The sequence below is a fragment of the Anolis carolinensis genome, chromosome 3 (assembly GCF_035594765.1).
Source record: "Anolis carolinensis isolate JA03-04 chromosome 3, rAnoCar3.1.pri, whole genome shotgun sequence".
In the NCBI taxonomy this organism is placed as follows: domain Eukaryota; kingdom Metazoa; phylum Chordata; class Lepidosauria; order Squamata; family Dactyloidae; genus Anolis; species Anolis carolinensis.
Genome location: NC_085843.1, coordinates 139,571,053 through 139,589,721, shown reverse-complemented (window position 1 = coordinate 139,589,721; position 18,669 = coordinate 139,571,053). Strand labels below are relative to the sequence as shown.

At 38.4% G+C, this 18,669-nt stretch overlaps 1 protein-coding gene across 2 annotated transcripts in view; it reads left to right on the top strand.

Moving 5' to 3' along the window:
* Positions 1 to 16,018, top strand: part of scel (sciellin) — a 93,593-nt gene extending 77,575 nt beyond the window's left edge. Inside the window, exons 18-23 of one of the 2 annotated variants that reach the window (XM_008106871.3) lie at positions 658 to 744; positions 4,786 to 4,854; positions 8,005 to 8,079; positions 10,895 to 11,003; positions 12,936 to 13,038; positions 14,640 to 16,018. In XM_008106871.3, the coding sequence (XP_008105078.2) occupies positions 658 to 744; positions 4,786 to 4,854; positions 8,005 to 8,079; positions 10,895 to 11,003; positions 12,936 to 13,038; positions 14,640 to 14,656 (460 nt within the window). In that variant the 3' untranslated portion in view covers positions 14,657 to 16,018. The remainder of the gene's footprint in view (positions 1 to 657; positions 745 to 4,785; positions 4,855 to 8,004; positions 8,080 to 10,894; positions 11,004 to 12,935; positions 13,039 to 14,639) is intronic. The other variant, XM_008106872.3, reaches the window with a different exon arrangement.
* Positions 16,019 to 18,669: the final 2,651 nt, after the last annotated feature.

Below are 18,669 nucleotides of genomic sequence, written 5' to 3'. Positions count from 1 at the left end.
TATACTTGAAAATTACCTTGGGCTGGCCCTAAATACAAAATCCAGAACATTTCTGATTCCAAGCAGTTTAGATAAGGGTTACTCACCCTATAATTAACAAATAACTCTCCACTCTAGTTACCATTCCTTCATTTCCCCCAACCTGTTCTCCTCCTCCTGTTTCCCACCACCCCTGTCCAGTCTCCTCTTAGTTTTCTGTTAGACCCCTTAGGCTGCGAGCTGTTTTAAAAGAATGAGGTCTTTGCTGGAAAACTGGCAGCAGTAACATGGCTTTGACTTCAGAGTCACCTCAAGGAAGAGTCGGACTGCAGCCAAGGTTTGTATGTGATGAATGGGCTCCGTTCTTCGTTCTCAGAGCAGCCTCAGCTCAGTTGATTGGAGGAACAGTGGAGGGGCCTTGTTCAGGACACACATTCTGCATATAAAATGGGGGCAGGCACTGAGCACCATTCATTTAGCTGGACCTTTCAAGTTTTGGCGCAAAAACAGCAGACATTCAGTATCAAACCAAAAGAACATGCATGATGGTTGGAGACAAATACCTTCTCTTTACAAAATTTTCTCCTTTCTTTTTAATATTCCTCCTCCACATTTCTGTGACATTAAAGGAAAAACAGAATGAAATGCGTAAACTTACTCAAGCTCTTTCTTGCATAGGACATCTGAAAAAGACTACAAAGTTTTCAACATCCCATCCAAGCAGTCTGATACAGAGAATTTATACCAGGTCACAAAAGGATCCAGGTACAGTGCTTGTACATCAGTACCTTTACTGTTAGCTTTGTTGTTGTTTCTCTTGCAAAATGCCAACTCTGGCAGGATTGTTTAAACTTCAGTGGCACTCAGTTTTCCTGGCCCTGCCATCTCCTTGTGCATCCAGGTGTTTTAAAATGCACATAGCACTTTCCTACCTATCTTGTCTCCTTCAGCATCAGCTGGAGGCCCCTTCCTCCAGTAACATACTATGCTAGTTATATATGTGTATATGTATGTATATGTGTGTGTGTGTGTGTGTATATATATATATATATACTAGCTGTGCCCGGCCACGCGTTGCTGTGGCTTTTTTTAGGTGGTTCCGTGTCTTAGAGCGGGGGAATCCTTTGTTGGGAGGTGTTAGGTGGCCCTGATTGTTTCCTGGATGGAAATCCTTTGTTTTCAGAGTGTTGCTCTTTATTTTGTGTTTTGAAATGAAAGAGTGATGAGTACCGAATGGGTTTGGACCTTCAAAGAGTGGGTGTTTCTCTGTTTGGGGGGGGGGGAATCCTTTGTTGAGCATAAGAACGTAGAGACGTGGATGAGGGGTTGTATTGTCAATTTTCTAGGTTGGGGGGCCTTTAGTTTTGTTGTTTTGCCCGGTGGAGTGATGACATTATCCTTTTATATATATATATATATATATACTAGCTGTGCCCGGCCACGCGTTGCTGTGGCTTAGTCTGGTGGTGTTGGTCAGTCTACATTAGGTTGTATTTATGCTGTGACCTCCACCCTTCTTTATACTCACATTAGTAGTAGTATTTGAAGTCTGCTACCTTCTTCAATTTTTGTGTTGATTGATAATTGCTTGAGATCCCTGTTGTCTTTGGTTTGTTGTTAATTGTAATGTCTGATTCTGCTGAGTGCGGTTTATATTTTTATTGTGGTACAATAGTCTTTTTTTTTGCCTGTGTAGGTGTTTATTATTGTTGTTGTTGTAGTGATTATGAAGGTTGGATAAGTTAGATGCTACTGTATTGTTTTTTGGAGGCCCAGTTTAGCACTGACTGGCCTCTCAGCCTCAGTGCCTGGCTGTTTCTTGCCTGTGATGGTGTTGATTCTTATTGTTGTTGTTGTTGTCATTGTTATTATTGTAATTGTTTTTTTGGAGGCCAAGTGTGAATGTAGGGATTGGGGAGGTGGATGAGTTGTGTTGTCAAATGTTGTATTTGTTATAGTCACAATGCGTTGTTGTGAGTTTTGTGGGTCTGGATTGTGGTTTTGTGGTGTGGTTGTGTTGTTACAACTGAGAGGCAAGGCTTTTGTGTTGTGTTGCGAAGTTTTGTATTTCTGGGTCGTTTAGTTGTGTGCCAAGTTTTGTATTTCTGGGGCGTTTAGTTGTGTTGTTATAGTCACGATGCATTGTTGTGAGTTTTGTGGGTCCGGATTGTGGTTTTGTGGTGTGGTTGTGTTGTTACAATCGGGAGGGAATGCTTTTGTGTTGTGTTGCCAAGTTTCGTATTTCTGGGGCGTTTAGTTGTGTTGTTATAGTCATGATGCGTTGTTGTGAGTTTTGTGGGTCCGGTGTGGTTTTGTGGTGTGGTTGTGTTGTTACAACCGGGAGGCAAGGCTTTTGCAGTGTTTTGCCAAGTTTTGTATTTCTGGGGCGTTTAGTTGTGTTGTTATAGTCATGATGCGTTGTTGTGAGTTTTGTGGGTCCGGATTGTGGTTTTGTGTTGTGGTTGTGTTCTTACAACTGGGAGGCAAGGCTTTTGCATTGTGTTGTCAAATTTTGTGTTTCTGGGGCGTTTTGTTGTGTTATAGTTACGATGCGTTGTTGTGAGTTTTGTGGGTCCGGATTGTGGTTTTGTGGTGTAGTTGTGTTGTTACAATCGGGAGAAAAGGCTTTTGTGTTGTGTTGTCAAGTTTTGTATTTCTGGGACGTTTAGTTGTGTGCCAAGTTTCGTATTTCTGGGGCGTTTAGTTGTGTTGTTATAGTCACAATGCATTGTTGTGAGTTTTGTGGATCCGGATTGTGGTTTTGTGGTGTGGTTGTGTTGTTACAACCGGGAGGCAAGGTTTTTGCGTTGTGTTGTCAAGTTTTATATTTCTGGGGCGTTTAGTTGTGTGCCAAGTTTCGTATTTCTGGGACGTTTAGTTGTGTTGTTATAGTCACGATGCATTGTTGTGAGTTTTATGGGTCCAGATTGTGGTTTTGTGGTGTGGTTGTGTTGTTACAACCTGGAGGGAAGGCTTTTGCATTGTGTTGCCAAGTTTCGTATTTCTGGGGCGTTTAGTTGTGTTGTTATAGTCACGATGCGTTGTTGTGAGTTTTGTGGGTCCTGTGTGGTTTTGTGGTGTGGTTGTGTTGTTACAACTGGGAGGCAAGGCTTTTGCATTGTGTTGCCAAGTTTTGTATTTCTGGGGCGTTTAGTTGTGTTGTTATCGCATGATGCGTTGTTGTGAGTGTTGTGGGTCTGGATTGTGGTTTTGTGGTGTGGTTGTGTTGTTGTAACCTGGAGGCAAGCCTTTTGCATTGTGTTGCCAAATTTCGTATTTCTGGGATGTTTAGTTTTGTTGTTATAGTCACTGCGCCCGCAACTTTATCCTTTTATATATATAGATATATATATATATACACACACACACATATATATATGTGTGTGTGTGTGTATGTATAATTGGCATAGCATGTTACTATGCTAATAAATATATATATATATATATATATATATATATATATATATATATATATATATATATAGTATATAATATACTATAGGAGCCCGGTGGCAAACTGTGTTAAAGCACTGAGCTGCTGAACTTGCAGACCAAAAGGTCCCAGGTTCAAATCCCGGGAGCGGAGTGAGCGCCCGCTGTAAGCTCCAGCTTCTGCCAACCTAGCAGTTCGAAAACATGCCAATGTGAGTAGATTAATAGGTACCACTCCGGCGGGAAGGTAACAGCGCTCCATGCAGTCATGCCAGCCACATGACCTTGGAGGTGTCTATGGACAACGCCGGCTCTTCGGCTTAGAAATGGAGATGAGCACCAACCCCCGGAGTCAGACATGACTGGACTTAACGTCAGGGGAAACCTTTACCTTTTTATATAATATACAACTTAATTTATAATAATATATAATAATATAATATATTGTATATATGTATAATATTGATAATATTATAATGTATTACAATATAATACTGATAATAGTAGAATTTAATAATATTAATTTTATATTATATATTAAATGTAATATTACTAATAATATTACAATGTAATGATATAGTACGATATAGTAATTTAATGCTAGTATTGTACTATGCTAATAATATAATGTATTGTATGTGAATGTAATTTGTAAGCCGCTCTGAGTCCCCTTTTAGGTGAGAAGGGCGGCATATAAATGTAGTAAATAAATAAATAAATGTCTCCATGACATTGCTGGTTCCTATCCTATGAATATGGGATCATACGATAATTCATCACCCATTATGACATGTGGAATTGCAGTCCAATGGCCCTCCATATTTTGATATACTATTATTCCCATCATCCTTCGGCTTCACGCCAGATACAAAATGGAGTCCAAAAAAAAAGGCATATGTTGTCCTCACTCTGGGGAAAGGGATACAAGAGAAACAGTGGCTTTCAAGAGTTCACCTATGAACTACCTTAAGTTACCATTTGATAAACATCCCATCTTCCCAACGAGCATTTCAAAAACTTTTCCAAAATGTAGTCAAGAGCAAAGCCACAAAGGATGGCCAATGAAACCTAGGAGAAGATATTATTATACTTTGGCATTGGCTCTTTTTATTTTTTTCTACATTGATTTACTTATCATGTCAGAAGTGAATTGAGGGTACAGTTATTATGTATTTAAAAACACAAACAAAGTTAAAAACTTGGCATTATACTAAATGTCCTTTGACGAGTAGCTGGCCACTTGGAGTGCCTCTGGTGTCGCTGTCAGAAGGTCCTCCATTATGCATGAGGTGGGGCTCATACTGCGTTGTAGTAAGTGGTCTGTGGTTTTATTTTTAGAGAATGAAGCTCTTTACATTTTTGTGTGTATTTCAGCTATAATGGCTCAAGCAATCATTCCCATCCAAAGAACACTACTGTGTACACAAGAACATATGAAAATAGGTACTAGAAAAATACGCATCGTATTTTTTCCACATCTTTCCTTGTACCTGTATACTAATTCCAAAAAATAATGGTTTAAACACATTTTGTTTAAATGTAAACAATATTATTTTTGAGATAAGGCATGCCTAACCCGCGAGTTCTGTTTCCTTGCATGCATAATAACAATGCCATCAGAAAAATATCTGGGATTTTATGACATTCTAAAATAATATGTGAATGCTAAATGCAAGCCAGAAAAGATGAGAGAGAAATGCCTGGAAGAGGAGATCAATATTCACAGGCCCCAGCCACACTTGTAGCATCCATCTAAGCTTGCTTAAGCTCATTGATTCTCAAAGGGTTTAGCATGTATAATGCTGGCCTGGGTTGTGACCGAGGTGTATTTTAAGTGCATGTGTGTAGGACTGCATGGGAAGGAATATTTGTGAAACAATAGTTAGGCAGATACTTTCAATGTCATTGAGATGGTCAATCCACTGTGAAATTTAGTTTTAAAGTTCTGACCTAGCTTCAAAGGTAGAATTCAGTACTTGACTACCTCTTTTAGGAGCTGCAGTAGTGCAATGGGTTAAAACCTTGTTCCAGCTGAACTGCTGACCTGAAGGTTGGGTTGCTGACCAGAAGGTTGCTAGTTTGAATCCATGACATGGGGTGAGCTCCCATATTTATTTATTTACAGTATTTATATTTCGCCCTTCTCACTCCGAAGGGGACTCAGGGCGGATCACATTATGCACACATAGGGCAAACATTCGATGCCCATAAACACATCAAACAGAGACCGAGACAGACAGACGCAGAGGCAATTTAACCTTCTTCTGAGGGGATGTTCGATTCTGGCCACAGGGGGGAGCAGCTGCTTCATCATCCACTCTGATGGCACTTCCTCATTCCAGGTCGTAAGTTAGTTAAACTTGCCTCCCCACTTTTTTATAAGTGGTACCTTATTTCCTACTTGATAGATGCAACTATCTTTTGGGTTGCTAGGTTAGCAATGAGCAGGGGCTATTTTTTATTTTTAATTGACAGGTGCTCACCCTGCCACGGGCTGGCCTCAAACTCATGACCTCATGGTCAGAGTGATTTATTGCAGCTGCTCAACAGCCTGCACCACAGCCCGGCCCCATATGTCAGCTCTAGCTTGCAGGGACATGAGAGAAGCCTCCCAGCTAACACATCCAGGCGTCCCTGGGCAAAGTCTTTGTAGATGGCCAATTCTCTCACACCAGAAGCGACTTGCAGTATGTTCTCAAGTTGCTTCTGACAATAAAAAAATCTACCTCTTTTAAAGTTTGCACTAAAACTCAATTCATCATTCTGGCAGTGAAGCCACAACATAGAAAAAATTAGGTAAAGCGCAACTATTTTGCAACAGAATTTAACTGAAGGCCAAATAGTTATTTTACAAAGATACACAAAAAATGTATTTGGAGCTCTTTCATGAAAAGAAAGAGATAAAGTAATTTCTTTCTACACTCATTGCTTCTGTGATCCCAGTTACTTTTCTGGAAAAAATTTCAACCTTTCCATTACAAAACATCCATCTTTATGTGGTTACAAGAGAAAGAAAGATACAAAATATGTGTATGTTTAGATATCTGATTAAAACTTCATAATACGACGACTTGTGGGAGGCAAAATACAGCCTAGTTAGGTCATACCTTAACACATTCTGCTAAGTGCCACTGGGTTGGTTTGAAGCAGTCTGTGCCAGGGCACCATCTATACCAGCATACTTTCATACAAAGAGGCGTTTGTCTGGCACCATACATTTTGATTCCACTTTAAATCATGCCCTACATGAAATTTGCCTTTTTAAAAGAAAATAAGCACAACAAAAACATCTGCATTGGTCCATCACAGGATTTCAGTGTATATGGGAAACTCTGGGCTTTGTTTTAACCCAGTGTGTCGTCTTTTACACATAGTTATACCAGAAAGGAGAGATCCTTTTGCAGCTCTTCGTAGCTGGTGTGTTTTCTTACCAGCCAAAGTAACTTATTGTCACTTGGCCACTTCAGTACTCACTCATAACTCCAGATGTGACATGTTCAAATGCTGTAGTTAAAAAGTATGTTTATTGTCAGCAAATTCCATCTGAAGTCTCAGATAAACACATTTAAGATTAAATAACAATGGCCTGATATGACTAAAACTTGCCCTGAAAGTGTATATCAAGACACATTGACCTATATTTCAGTGAAGAAAACAACAGCTTCTCTCCTATTAAAGAAAGGAAGCTGAGGCATAGAATTATAAAAATATGACTTCAGTCATTTATTGCTATCCAGTTGAAGCTTATCCCAGGTAGTTTACTGTGTTTCAGCCAAAGCAAGAAAATCTTATGGCACTTTGAATACCAACGTATTTATTTTGGCACAACCTTTCTGCATGCCATTTCTGTCTAAGTTCACTTTTTTACAATCCCTTGTAGCTGATTTACTGTCTCTTTCAGTAAATCAAATTAATGCTTTATGCATCTGATGCAGGAGACTTCAATCCAGAAAAACTGTTGGCATGATAAAATTGTTAGCTTTTGAAAGGTGCCATAAGATGATTCCAGATTAGTCTTCATTTCCTATTTTTGCATGAATATCTGTATGGCTGCACTAATATAAAAATACTACTGGGTTTGTGAGCCTTCAGCAGATGCCCAAAGAAATAACACACTGTGTGGTAAAACAAAACAAAAAATAATACATGCTCCAATTTTCTATTCCCATTTTGAGCCTTACATATGTCTATACCATGCTGAATGTTTTTCATGTATAACATTATGTGTTTCATAGTTATTTTAGAAAACTGTTGTTTCTAAAATACTATGTTTTAAAGAGATATATCCTCTAGACTCAATCTTCATTCTCTGCAAGCTGTACTGAAATTAATGGGATTTGTGAGAAAGCAAGGCTTTTTTGGCCTTTACTATCATGTAAACCTCATTCTTCCCTTGACCCCACTTTATCCTCTTAAGTTGGTCTTCTTTAAAAGCAACCTTTTCTCATGCAGCTGCGTATCTCTGCAATCTGCCCTTGGGTTTGTCTGGATGACTTTGATGCTGACTGATCACAGGCTTCCTTTGCTAGAGTGCAAACTTGAAAAGATAGAAAATTATTGTTAGCCATTTAGCATGTGTTCATTGCATTGCAGTCGATTCCCCCATGATGTTAATCAAGACAGAATCTCTGGAAAATCCATTAAAACAGTGTATTCTACTTCTGATAGGTATGTATCCCAATTTCTGCCTTTCTACATATGTATCTAAAATGTGTGGGAGAAATAGAAATCTAGTCATTGTAGTATACCTTCTAACACTTCATAGGTAAAATCCTAGACCAAGTAACATCAGAATGTGGTCAAGATGCAAAAATTATTACTGAGAAAGAAGAGAAAAGCAACTGTTTGCTTTTGCCTGTGTTTACTGGGAAGAGCAAGGTTCTGCGCCCTCCTCTACTTTTCCCTGCTAAGTTACTGTATATACTCGAGTATAAGCCTAGTTTTTCAGCCCTTTTTTTAAGACTGAAAAAGCCCCCCTTGGCTTATACTCAATTGAGAGTCGTGGTTGGCTTACATTTTTCTCTATTATTATTGGTATTATTACATTTATTATTTTTCTCTATTATTGTTGCTACTATTACATGTATTTTACTCTATTTTTATGATTATTATTAATACATTTATTATTTCACTCTGATCTTATTATTATTATATTTATTATTTTACTCTATTTATTACTGCATGTATTATTTTCCTGTAATTATTATTATTATTATTACATGTATTATTTTACTTTATTATTATTAAAAGGATACATAAGGGCATTTACATTGAAGAAGATGAGAATAATGATTTAATCAGAGTTGGACAGTCTTAAATTAGAGCTTTATGTAAATATTCAAAAACATTTAACCTACTGATGCCTGAATTAATGTAATTTTATTGGTATCTATTTTTATTTTTGAAATTTACCACCCTCGGCTTATACTGGAGTCAATGTTTTCCCAGATTTTTTTTGTGGTAAAATTAGGTGGCTCGGCTTATATTTGAGTCAGCTTATACTCGAGTATATATGGTAATTAAGTGTAAAACTGCTTTTGTGCTTTGAGTCCAGTTTGTATCTACTTAAATAAGCTAAGGACAAAGGGAGAAGGTTGAACATTGAAACTAGGACATTTAAAAGCAGATGAAAAAGTGGGATGACAGAGGATTAATTGGGATGGAGCCTAGCAAAGTGGGACAACTGGAGGGTATACTGTAGGGAGGGGAGAGAAAGTGTAAGAAAGCCAAAGGTGGAGACGTATCTTGACATTTTTACCCCTTACTCCACCTCACTTCTGTGCCACTGTTAAGAAGATTTCACCTCATTTTCACCTGGCTGTGATAATTAGATTTTGAAAAAATTGGCTTGTTGTGGGATTGGTGAGAGACATATTTCCCCATGATAACTCTTCCAGGAGTGAATTTCCCTTCTGAGGAGTAGATTTATCTCGCTTCCTGTTGTCTCATCCCCATTCTTAACTATAAGTAGTTTATAATTTGGAGTTTTGTAACATGGAGACTGCCTGTATCCCCAAGGAGGGAGCCAAAGGAGGAGGGCAAAATGAAGGCATTGCCCCCATAAGAATTCTGCTTCTTAAATGAAAGTTTTCTTCATTCCCCAAATTTCTAGCATTGTAATACCTGAAAACTTCAATTGCACATTTAGAAATATTATTTGACAAGCACCTCATTTTTACAGTGCTAAAAATTTGAGAACTGAAGGAAGATTTTATTGGAGGGCCTCATTTCCCCCCAATAACCAGAACCCTGTTCCCATGTTTGCACATGAATAGATTTCACATGATTTCTATACATTTGTTATGCATTGACTAATTTGATTTATATCCTACTTCACTGCTTATTTAATCTAAAAGCAATTAAAACATAACATACAGTTAAGTCATTATTTTAATGGATGTTCTCTATTTACACAATTGTACACCATTTAATTGTACACCCCGGTGGCAAAGTGTATTAAAGTGCTGAGCTGCTGAACTTGCAGACCAAAAGGTCCCAGGTTCAAATCCCGGGAGCAGAGTGAGCACCCGCTGTTAGCTCCGGCTTCTGCCAACTTAGCAGTTCGAAAACATGTCAATGTGAGTAGATCAATAGGTACCGCTCCAGCAGGAAGGTAACGGCGCTCCATGCAGTCATGCCAGCCACATGACCTTGGAGGTGTCTACGGACAACACCGCCTCTTTGGCTTAAAAATGGAGATGAGCATCAACCCCCAGAGTCAGACATAACTGGACTTAACGTCAGGGGAAACCTTTACCTTTACCTTTTTACACAATTTAACAGATGTACTGTATCATTGGCAACCACACTTCACGTGAGGTTTGATCTTTGAGAGGGGCAAAACCTACCTCCATGGTGCCAGGAATGGGCATAGTCTGAGATCTTGAATCAGAAGACACATGTGTATCATGCAGCTACGTCTCCCTAGCTACATCTTTTAGTGCTACCTCCAAACACACATCTTGTAAGCAGGGCAATTTGGGAACATGGACAAAGACGCATGGTTTGTGATGGTATAACCATCATAATCCACTAAGGGCCCTTACACACTGCCCTTTATCCCAGGATCTGATCCTAAATTATCTGCTTTAAACTGGAATATATTTGTCCCCACTTCCAGATAACATGAGATAAACAGATAATCTGCAATCAGGTCCTAGGATAAAGGGACAGTGTTGAAGGGGCCCCAGAAAACGCCAGCCACATTTTTTCATTTATACTTTTGCCAAAAAAGAGCAGCTTTTCATATTCCATTTGTAACCTTGACACCTTTGTATGGTTGCTTGCTTAGGAGAATTTCCAGGAGGCTTGCGCTTTCTGCCTCTGGAGAATTCAAACTTGGTATCTCTGTAAGATATGAATATTGGCATGTAGTTAATAATGCCATCCAGGAATGGGAATGTGAGCTTACTTGTGACCAGCTGCTGAAACTTGTACTCCCGACTTTCTGTTGTATAATAAACTCCATCATTTTCCTGTATAGGGCCATTATTGAAAAAGAAATGTGCACCTACTGCCGGAAGCCCTTGGGTTTGGATACCAAGATGATTCTTGATGCCTTACAGATTTGCTGCCATGCATCTTGCTTCAAGGTAGGAGCACATTACTGACAATGTGTTGTCAAAGGCTTTCATGGCCATAATTACTGGATTGCTGTGAGTTTTCCGGGCTGTATGGCCATGTTCCAGAAGCATTAAGGAGAGAATGCTTCTGGAACATGGCCATACAGCCCAGAAAATTCACAGCAACCCACATTACTGCCAGCCATAGAAGATGCATGTGTTAATTGTGTCATTGGACTTATGCACTTTTGTTATCTGATATCATAAAACATGTTAAGCTTTTTGCAAATGTTTATTTGAGTTATTTTCTAGTAAATATGATCTGTAGAGATTGGACAAAAAAACCCCTATTCAATTGTAACAGATAGGGTTATGTTCATAAACCTGTCCCTGGTAGTGAGAAAGAAACTGAAAGCATTTAATTCTATTAAAACTCATAATAGTTTGTCTAAATCTAATCTGGGAACTGTAATCCTACTTTACCCAAATAAACCAGGATAGTGAAGTTGATTCAAGTTGTCTTATTTAACCCTATTTAAAACTGGCTACAAACATGCAAAATGAAGTTACTTGAAAATGCTTTTGATGTCTTCAGCCATCAAAGATGGAAAGGGACTTAGGCCTATTTATATAGCATTTAATGATAATTTAATCTGAATGCAGCCTTTCCACTGTGTGATATAAAAATATGAGATATTTGTAGCAGGCCGAACTGATTTTCTAAGTTTTTTTTTTTTTTGCCTAATTTAAGTTCTTGAAGTTGTAATAAATCTATATAGATAATATAGGCATGCTTTTGCCAACCCAACTATAAGGAGAAAAAAGAGAGAAAGTGTGAGGGAAAAATGAAAGTATGTTCAATTTATGCTAACGCTGACAACATAAGATTAGTTGAATCCAGAGATGAAGATGCACACTAGCTTGACCAGGAATAATAATAATAATAATAATAATAATAATAATAATAATAATAATAATAATAATAATAATAATTTTATTTTTATACCCCACCCCATCTCCCCAAAGGGACTCGGGGCAGCTTACATGGGGCCAAGCCCGAACATCAACAATATAAAAACAAAGTAATAAAACAAATGAATCAACAACAACAATAAAACAATAAAACAGGTCATAAAATCACATACAAATATAATGATAAAATCTAGGGTTGGCTCTAAAATATATTGAATGAATCTCCTTGTAGGTTCACTGACTGAGGCAAGAGGAATCCAATTTTTCCAATTGTATTTTATCAGTTTTCAAACTGCACATTTTTTCCAGTTGCAATTTGGACCCAGCACAGACACACATAAATAAACCTGATTGTAGTGGTGCATGTTTTCCCTGCAGTAGTTTGCAGATTGAATAACTGGCATATCCAGTTTTTGAAAGATTAGGCAGCCCCACCTGAGGCCCTTGAACAGCTACTACTGCTAAAAAGAAGATAATACTGCTTTAGGTGGACAAAGAATCTGACTTGGTACAAGGTATTTAACCATCACCCTTTGGCAAAGTGACATACAATATCCACATGCCGGGGGAAAGAAAAGAATAGGGAGATATTGTCTTTAAATTGATTTGTTACCTGTGCAGTGGCATTGTCAGAATCCAGTAAAGCATCAATTGTTCAATGGTTTCTATCAGAAGAATTGGGAAGTGGAATAACCCCTTTCTCCACTACAACTTTGTATGCGCTTCTGAAATATATTCTGGAGAGCCTGGGAAATCCTCTTGAGAGGGTTATGTACTAGCCAGGAGGAGTGAAGCAGAAAGGATAGAAGATAGTTATATTTGATTGGTTCTGCAGTGCTGACACATTATTCAGTGATTATGATTGTGGTGGTGCCTGTGAATTCAATGCAGGAGAAAATGAAGCCCTGATACTCCATTTATTAAAATCATAGATCCAGTAATAGTATAGTGCTTTCATAAATGAATTCTTATATTTCTGTTTTTTTCAAGTGTGAAGCCTGCGAAAAACCTTTGGAGAACCTGAAGGCTGGAGACAGCATTTGGATTTACAAGAACACAGTGCATTGCACCCCTTGCTATTCGAAAGTGAAAGGTAAACTTGTACTGAATAGGCTTGTGCATGGATTCAGAGTGGTCAGTTCCCTTCAGCTAATCTGGCTGCTTCAGTTTATTTGGTTGGCTGTAACGGCAAGGGTTCAGCCTTCATGGTTTTTCAGGCGCAACAGAACAATGGCTGTTGAAAACCGGCTGCCTTTGGTTACAAGTGGAGTGAGGGAGGGAGGCAGCCGCTAGAAAGAAAAGCACAAGGGGGAAAAAGGCACCACTCCAGGACCTGCAAATCAAGAGAAAATGGAGGACTTTTTAAAAGGAAGCCCAGGGTAGGATAGCTCCATGCCAATCACTCTTCCTTCCCTGTCCTGGGAAATGGGGATCCAAGCCTCCTTAAAATGCCTTGGAAAGCTGCATGCTGCAGGGAGAGAGCACCATGCACAACTGCAGCACCTGTCTCCTCTAGACTAGAAACAACTTTAAGTAAGCATTAAATCTGGTCTCCTCTACAGACAGAAGGGAAAGGATGGCAGAAGGAGTGGTATCTTAACTCTGATGCTATTAATCCAAATCTTAATGAAGGATATAAGGACAAATAATGCCTAAAATGACAGGAAAGGGAGCCCGGGAAGACCCCCCCCCCCATAATGGGCTGATAGAAAACAAATATTTTGGCTTCCCTGATCGAAAACATATTTCTATCTTTCCAAATTTGGAAGGCTCCTGAAAAACACATCGGGACCCCCACTGAAATCTGAGACACCGAAATGGATCACAGTTTACCCAGATTGCACAAGTCTAATACTGACGTCACCTCGTAAATCATGTTATTCCACTCCTAGGAAGGCAAATAACTCATTGTGTCTAAATGTTCTCTGAGACCTACTACCAACTTCCAGCTCTCAACCTTTTAATGAATTTGGTGGATGTTGACTTTCAAGAAAAATTACTTTAATTACTAAACAAGGAATATATGTTGGGTTAATTAGTTCTTTTCCTTTGTTTTTCTTAATTTCAAATTATTTTCATAATTTCTTTTACAATATTTTCATTTTTGTTTAGATAATTTGGGCATATTTCTCAGATTTTCTTTTACCCAGACTTCAGTTTACATTCTATAAACCTTTTCCCCAGTTTAACCATATCAACATTGATTTAGTGACAGAAAAACAAAGGTTTCACCCCTCAAATTGGCTGCAAGCAAATAACGATAAAGAAAGTGAAAGAGATTTGCATGAATTAAATTTTAATTCAGAATTGGATCATTCTGATTGACTTTAATGTGTATTTCTTAGATCAAAATTAAATCTAATGGGTTTCTTTGGGATTTATGTTTTGCTCTTAGATTAAACAAAGGAAAACATATATCTGCCTACTAATTATCCATAATCATAGCAAATGCTGCAGTAGCAATATCATTAAAATGATGTTGACATTCATTGGAATATCTCTGAGTTTCTGAATATTCATGATACTTGTACAAAACTGACAGTGTTCATATCCTCAACATATAGTTTAGACTGGGTATATAAAATTTAAAAATTAAGCACCATCTCCTTTTTCTCATTGATTTGTTTTTACTTTTAAAAGTTGCATAATTCTTCACATTATTGTTTCTAATATATATTTTCTTTATACCTACAGCATCATGGGCTTACTAACCTTTACTGACATCAGATCAAGTGTGAACTCGGATGAAAAACTATATGCATTTTATCTTGGAAAATCATTATTTTTAAAAGGATGAGTGAAGTATTCTAAAGATTGCCATAAACAGGAAACACTTCAGGAGATACAAATAGACAACCTCTCAAAGAAAAACATCAAATATCACAAGCTTAAAAGATATCTACGTTAGCAGCAAAAAGTGTCTAAGACTTCACTCCTATATGCACTTAACTAGGAGCAATCTCAGATTAACCCAGTGGTGTATAGTTCTGAGTAAACATGCATTGAATTACATGATAAATGTATCATGAGATGTTATCTCTTTTGACCTTGACTAAATTTATATTTTGTTTTCATATTCATGGAAAGTTCACACATGCAACTTCATGTGAATGAGTCAGCACAACTATAATTTAATTTTAGCACAAGTATAGTGGGTTTCCATTCTGAGTTGTGCTTTAAATCCTTCATCTTTGTGCAAGAATTCTGGCTTCAATCCTAAATTATCTTCTCAAAGTCAATTGGTAATAGTAGTTAGTTATGGCTGATTGTAGATCAAGTAACTTCCCTGGATTGCGGTCAGTGCACACCAATCTCAAAGAAAAGAGGAAGCAATATACAGACCATCTGCAACATCATATTTGATAAAACCAGTGGATTTCCTCAAGAATGACTTGTTGTTTGGTCAAGGATTGTGGATGGGATCAGAGCTCTGTCTTTGATAGACAAGCTGATTGAGGTATGCTGCTGGGCACTGTAGTCCTCAAAGTAACTTTTCCAAACTTTCAATGAGGTGGTACATGAGATGGAAGATAGGGAGTTAGTTATTACCCAGGCCCCTTGCACACAGCTGAATAAAATCCCACATTTTCTCCTTTGAACTGGAATATATGGCAGTGTGGACTCGGATAATCCAGTACAAAGCAGATATTGTGGGATTTTCTGCCTTGATATTCTGCGTTATATTGCTGTGTGTAAGGGCCCCAAGAGAGGGAGAACTAGACTATATGTCTTGAGACTGGCACTTATTTGGACATACGTACATGCATTAACAACTTCTTTATTAAACTCTATGTCCACACACAATGATCCTGCAAGCACTTAGCTTCCTGTATCTCAATGTTAAATATTTCAGGGATGAGGACCCTGCTATTCTGTAATTGTGTAATATATTTTTAAAGTCATGCTTTTGCCAATGTATGATGTATGTCTGTGCACATATTCCTTTCTTTAAGTATATGCAAGCAGCTTAGCACACCTGGTGACAAGGAATATAGACAAATATATTTGATGAGAAAACTAACTAGAGCGTAGTATCAAAAATACAAATATAAATAAAATATTCTTTTAAAATACTTTTAGCATGTTTTGTGAAATGCCATGTACAGTGATGGCACTGTATAAAGAAATTATTGTTATTATAATCACAATAATTATTCTTATCAACTTGATAACAAGCTATTCATTATGAAGTCAACTTGCTTCAGTCAACTGTAGCTAAAGTTCCATTATAACCATCAACTGTGTTTCATACAGAGACCAAAACAAATGCTTTCAGGAAGCCATGGCACAGGAGGAATTAATATGAGGAGGCTGTAGCTCAGTCCTGCCATCACAAACCATAGTTTGTCATAGCATCGGAATGCAGTCATTGAAATTTAAGTTTCAGTGTCGAGTTCATTGTACCTGCTCATATATAATCAAACAGAAATAGTATCTCACTGACATAGTATGTGATATGGGATGAAGTGGGAGAACACAGAGTGTCACAATACTCATGTTACTAGTAATTTATTCGTTCCTTGTATTCTCACTCTGTTAATGTTGCTTGAAGTTGATTTTTGCCATTCCGGAATCATTGCAATAAAAGAGCGATCAAGTGTGACAATGCAAGAATACATTTTTGAAGAAGGAAAATATTTAACAGCTTCTCCACAACAGACTACTAGCAGCCTTTATGTAGCTTTTAAAGCTGCGGAATGAAGGGTGTGTGTAGGTCAAATTTCTTCTTTCTTTTTTAATTGAAAGATGGTTCCAAAAAGGTAGCCTGCAAATTACTGATGGGAACTTTCCTTATATTAATTGTTGGAATCACAGACGCCTTAAAGGGCCAGACTTAAAAGTGGTTTCAAAAACAGAGTTTATTAAAACAAAAGAAAAGGCACGCAGAGAAACTAAAATGCAGTCCCACTGGTCAAAACTCAAAAAACCAAACCAGACCTGGTCCAAAAGGTAAACAGAAAGATAATCCAGATTAACTGGATGCAAAGAGCAACAAGTCAAACAAAGCGCTCTGAAGCAAAACAAAAAGGCACAGTACACAAATGGTTAACAAAAGGAGTCGCAGGAAGAGAAGCGTCATCAGCCGAAGTCCGAGGTTGAAGCAGGAGAAATCTGAAACAGCGTTGCTCCAGTGTCCACAGAAGCAGCATCTTTAGCCAAACCGGTCCAGGTCCAAACTGCAGATCTGAATCCAACGCTGAACACAAAACAGGCAGCAGCAAGTCTACAAGAATATTTACCAATACACCCAGCACACGAACGCACATCAACACTTTGCCTTCTGCAAAGACCCCTCACCCCAGAACACACTTTTATCTACAAACCATCATCAGAAGATGAACTGACCACCACCCCATCACTATCCCCGCAGCTGCTTCCAGCTCTTCACATGAATTCCCTTGCCTTTCCCTCCAATTCCTCCATCTCCTGTCAAGACTTAGATCCCCCCAAGATTCAGTTGGATCCCCTGATTGCCAGTCTTTACCCCCAGAGAACCCCATAAAGGTATCACATAAATGACTCCTCATCTTTAGGTGCTGTAAGTATGATCCTCTTTCTCTGCTGCTCATCATCAGATTCCTGCTCCCAAGTAACCCTTTTCCCCCTTCTGGCACCCATACTACTGTTTGTAACGTTACTCACAGATTCTACTACAACATTAATGGTAAGACTCAGCTCCGCCAAGTTGCACCTAGGCCATTAAGCACATCTTGTAGCCTGCCTTGTAAAGATCCCCCAGTTCTGCCTTTCAGACTCGCAATTGTTCCTCAGAATGAATTATATTTCTGGACAACCTTCACATGTTAATCCCACAACAAAAAGGACTAGAGGGAGGCTTATTCCACCCCTAGGCCCCCATGTTTCTCCAGCTCTTCCATAGATGTCAAGAATTAAGGTGTGGGTATTTAATGTATAAAATATGGGTGCCATCCAATGTTATTAAGTTGTCCTAATAGATGTCTTTAATGTTGTGGGCCTAACTTGGCCCACCAAAGTCTCCAGTCCAGCTCACAAAGCAGAGGTGTATTTAAGGAGCAGCAGACGAAGCGCATTCCCCCCAAAGGAGAATTCTGCCCCCCAATGAAATTTTCATTCAGTCCTCACATGTATAGATATTTGAGGATTGAATGAAAATTTAATTGTGAATTTTGCTTCATAAGGCATTGCCTCCATTTTGTGTCCAATAAATGTCCATCATAGGGTTCCCCTTTCCTCCTCTGTCTCTGCAGGAGAAAGACAATATGGCACCCAGGGGGATTTATGTTCCCACCTCTACAGAAGAAAGCTTAAAGGATAAATTGGAGCCAATGCATTCAGCTGATATTTTGTAACCCTTGGCTGAGTGCATTTCCTGGCTTTGTTCTCCTCCCACACTTGCTCTGTGTCTTCACGGACATAATGGGAAGACCCTCTTTCTTAGTCTGCGATCCCAGAAGCTATGACTTCAGCTTAAGGTGTCCAACTGTGACAATGGCATAACGTTTCAGTATCAAGTGAAGGGCCAATCTAAATTATGAAATTTGCTTTTGTTGCCCACAATCATCAGTTAAAATAAATTATGCAGGATATCTAGATCCATTATTTTTACCAGACGAGAACTGCCCTATAAGCCATTCAGAAATTAAATATAAGAAGAAGTGTCTGTTGTGTCTGTTTTAGTTTATTCCTGTCTTTGCAATAAATGGGCCCTGACTTTCCCCCCACAAGACCAGAGAATGGCACA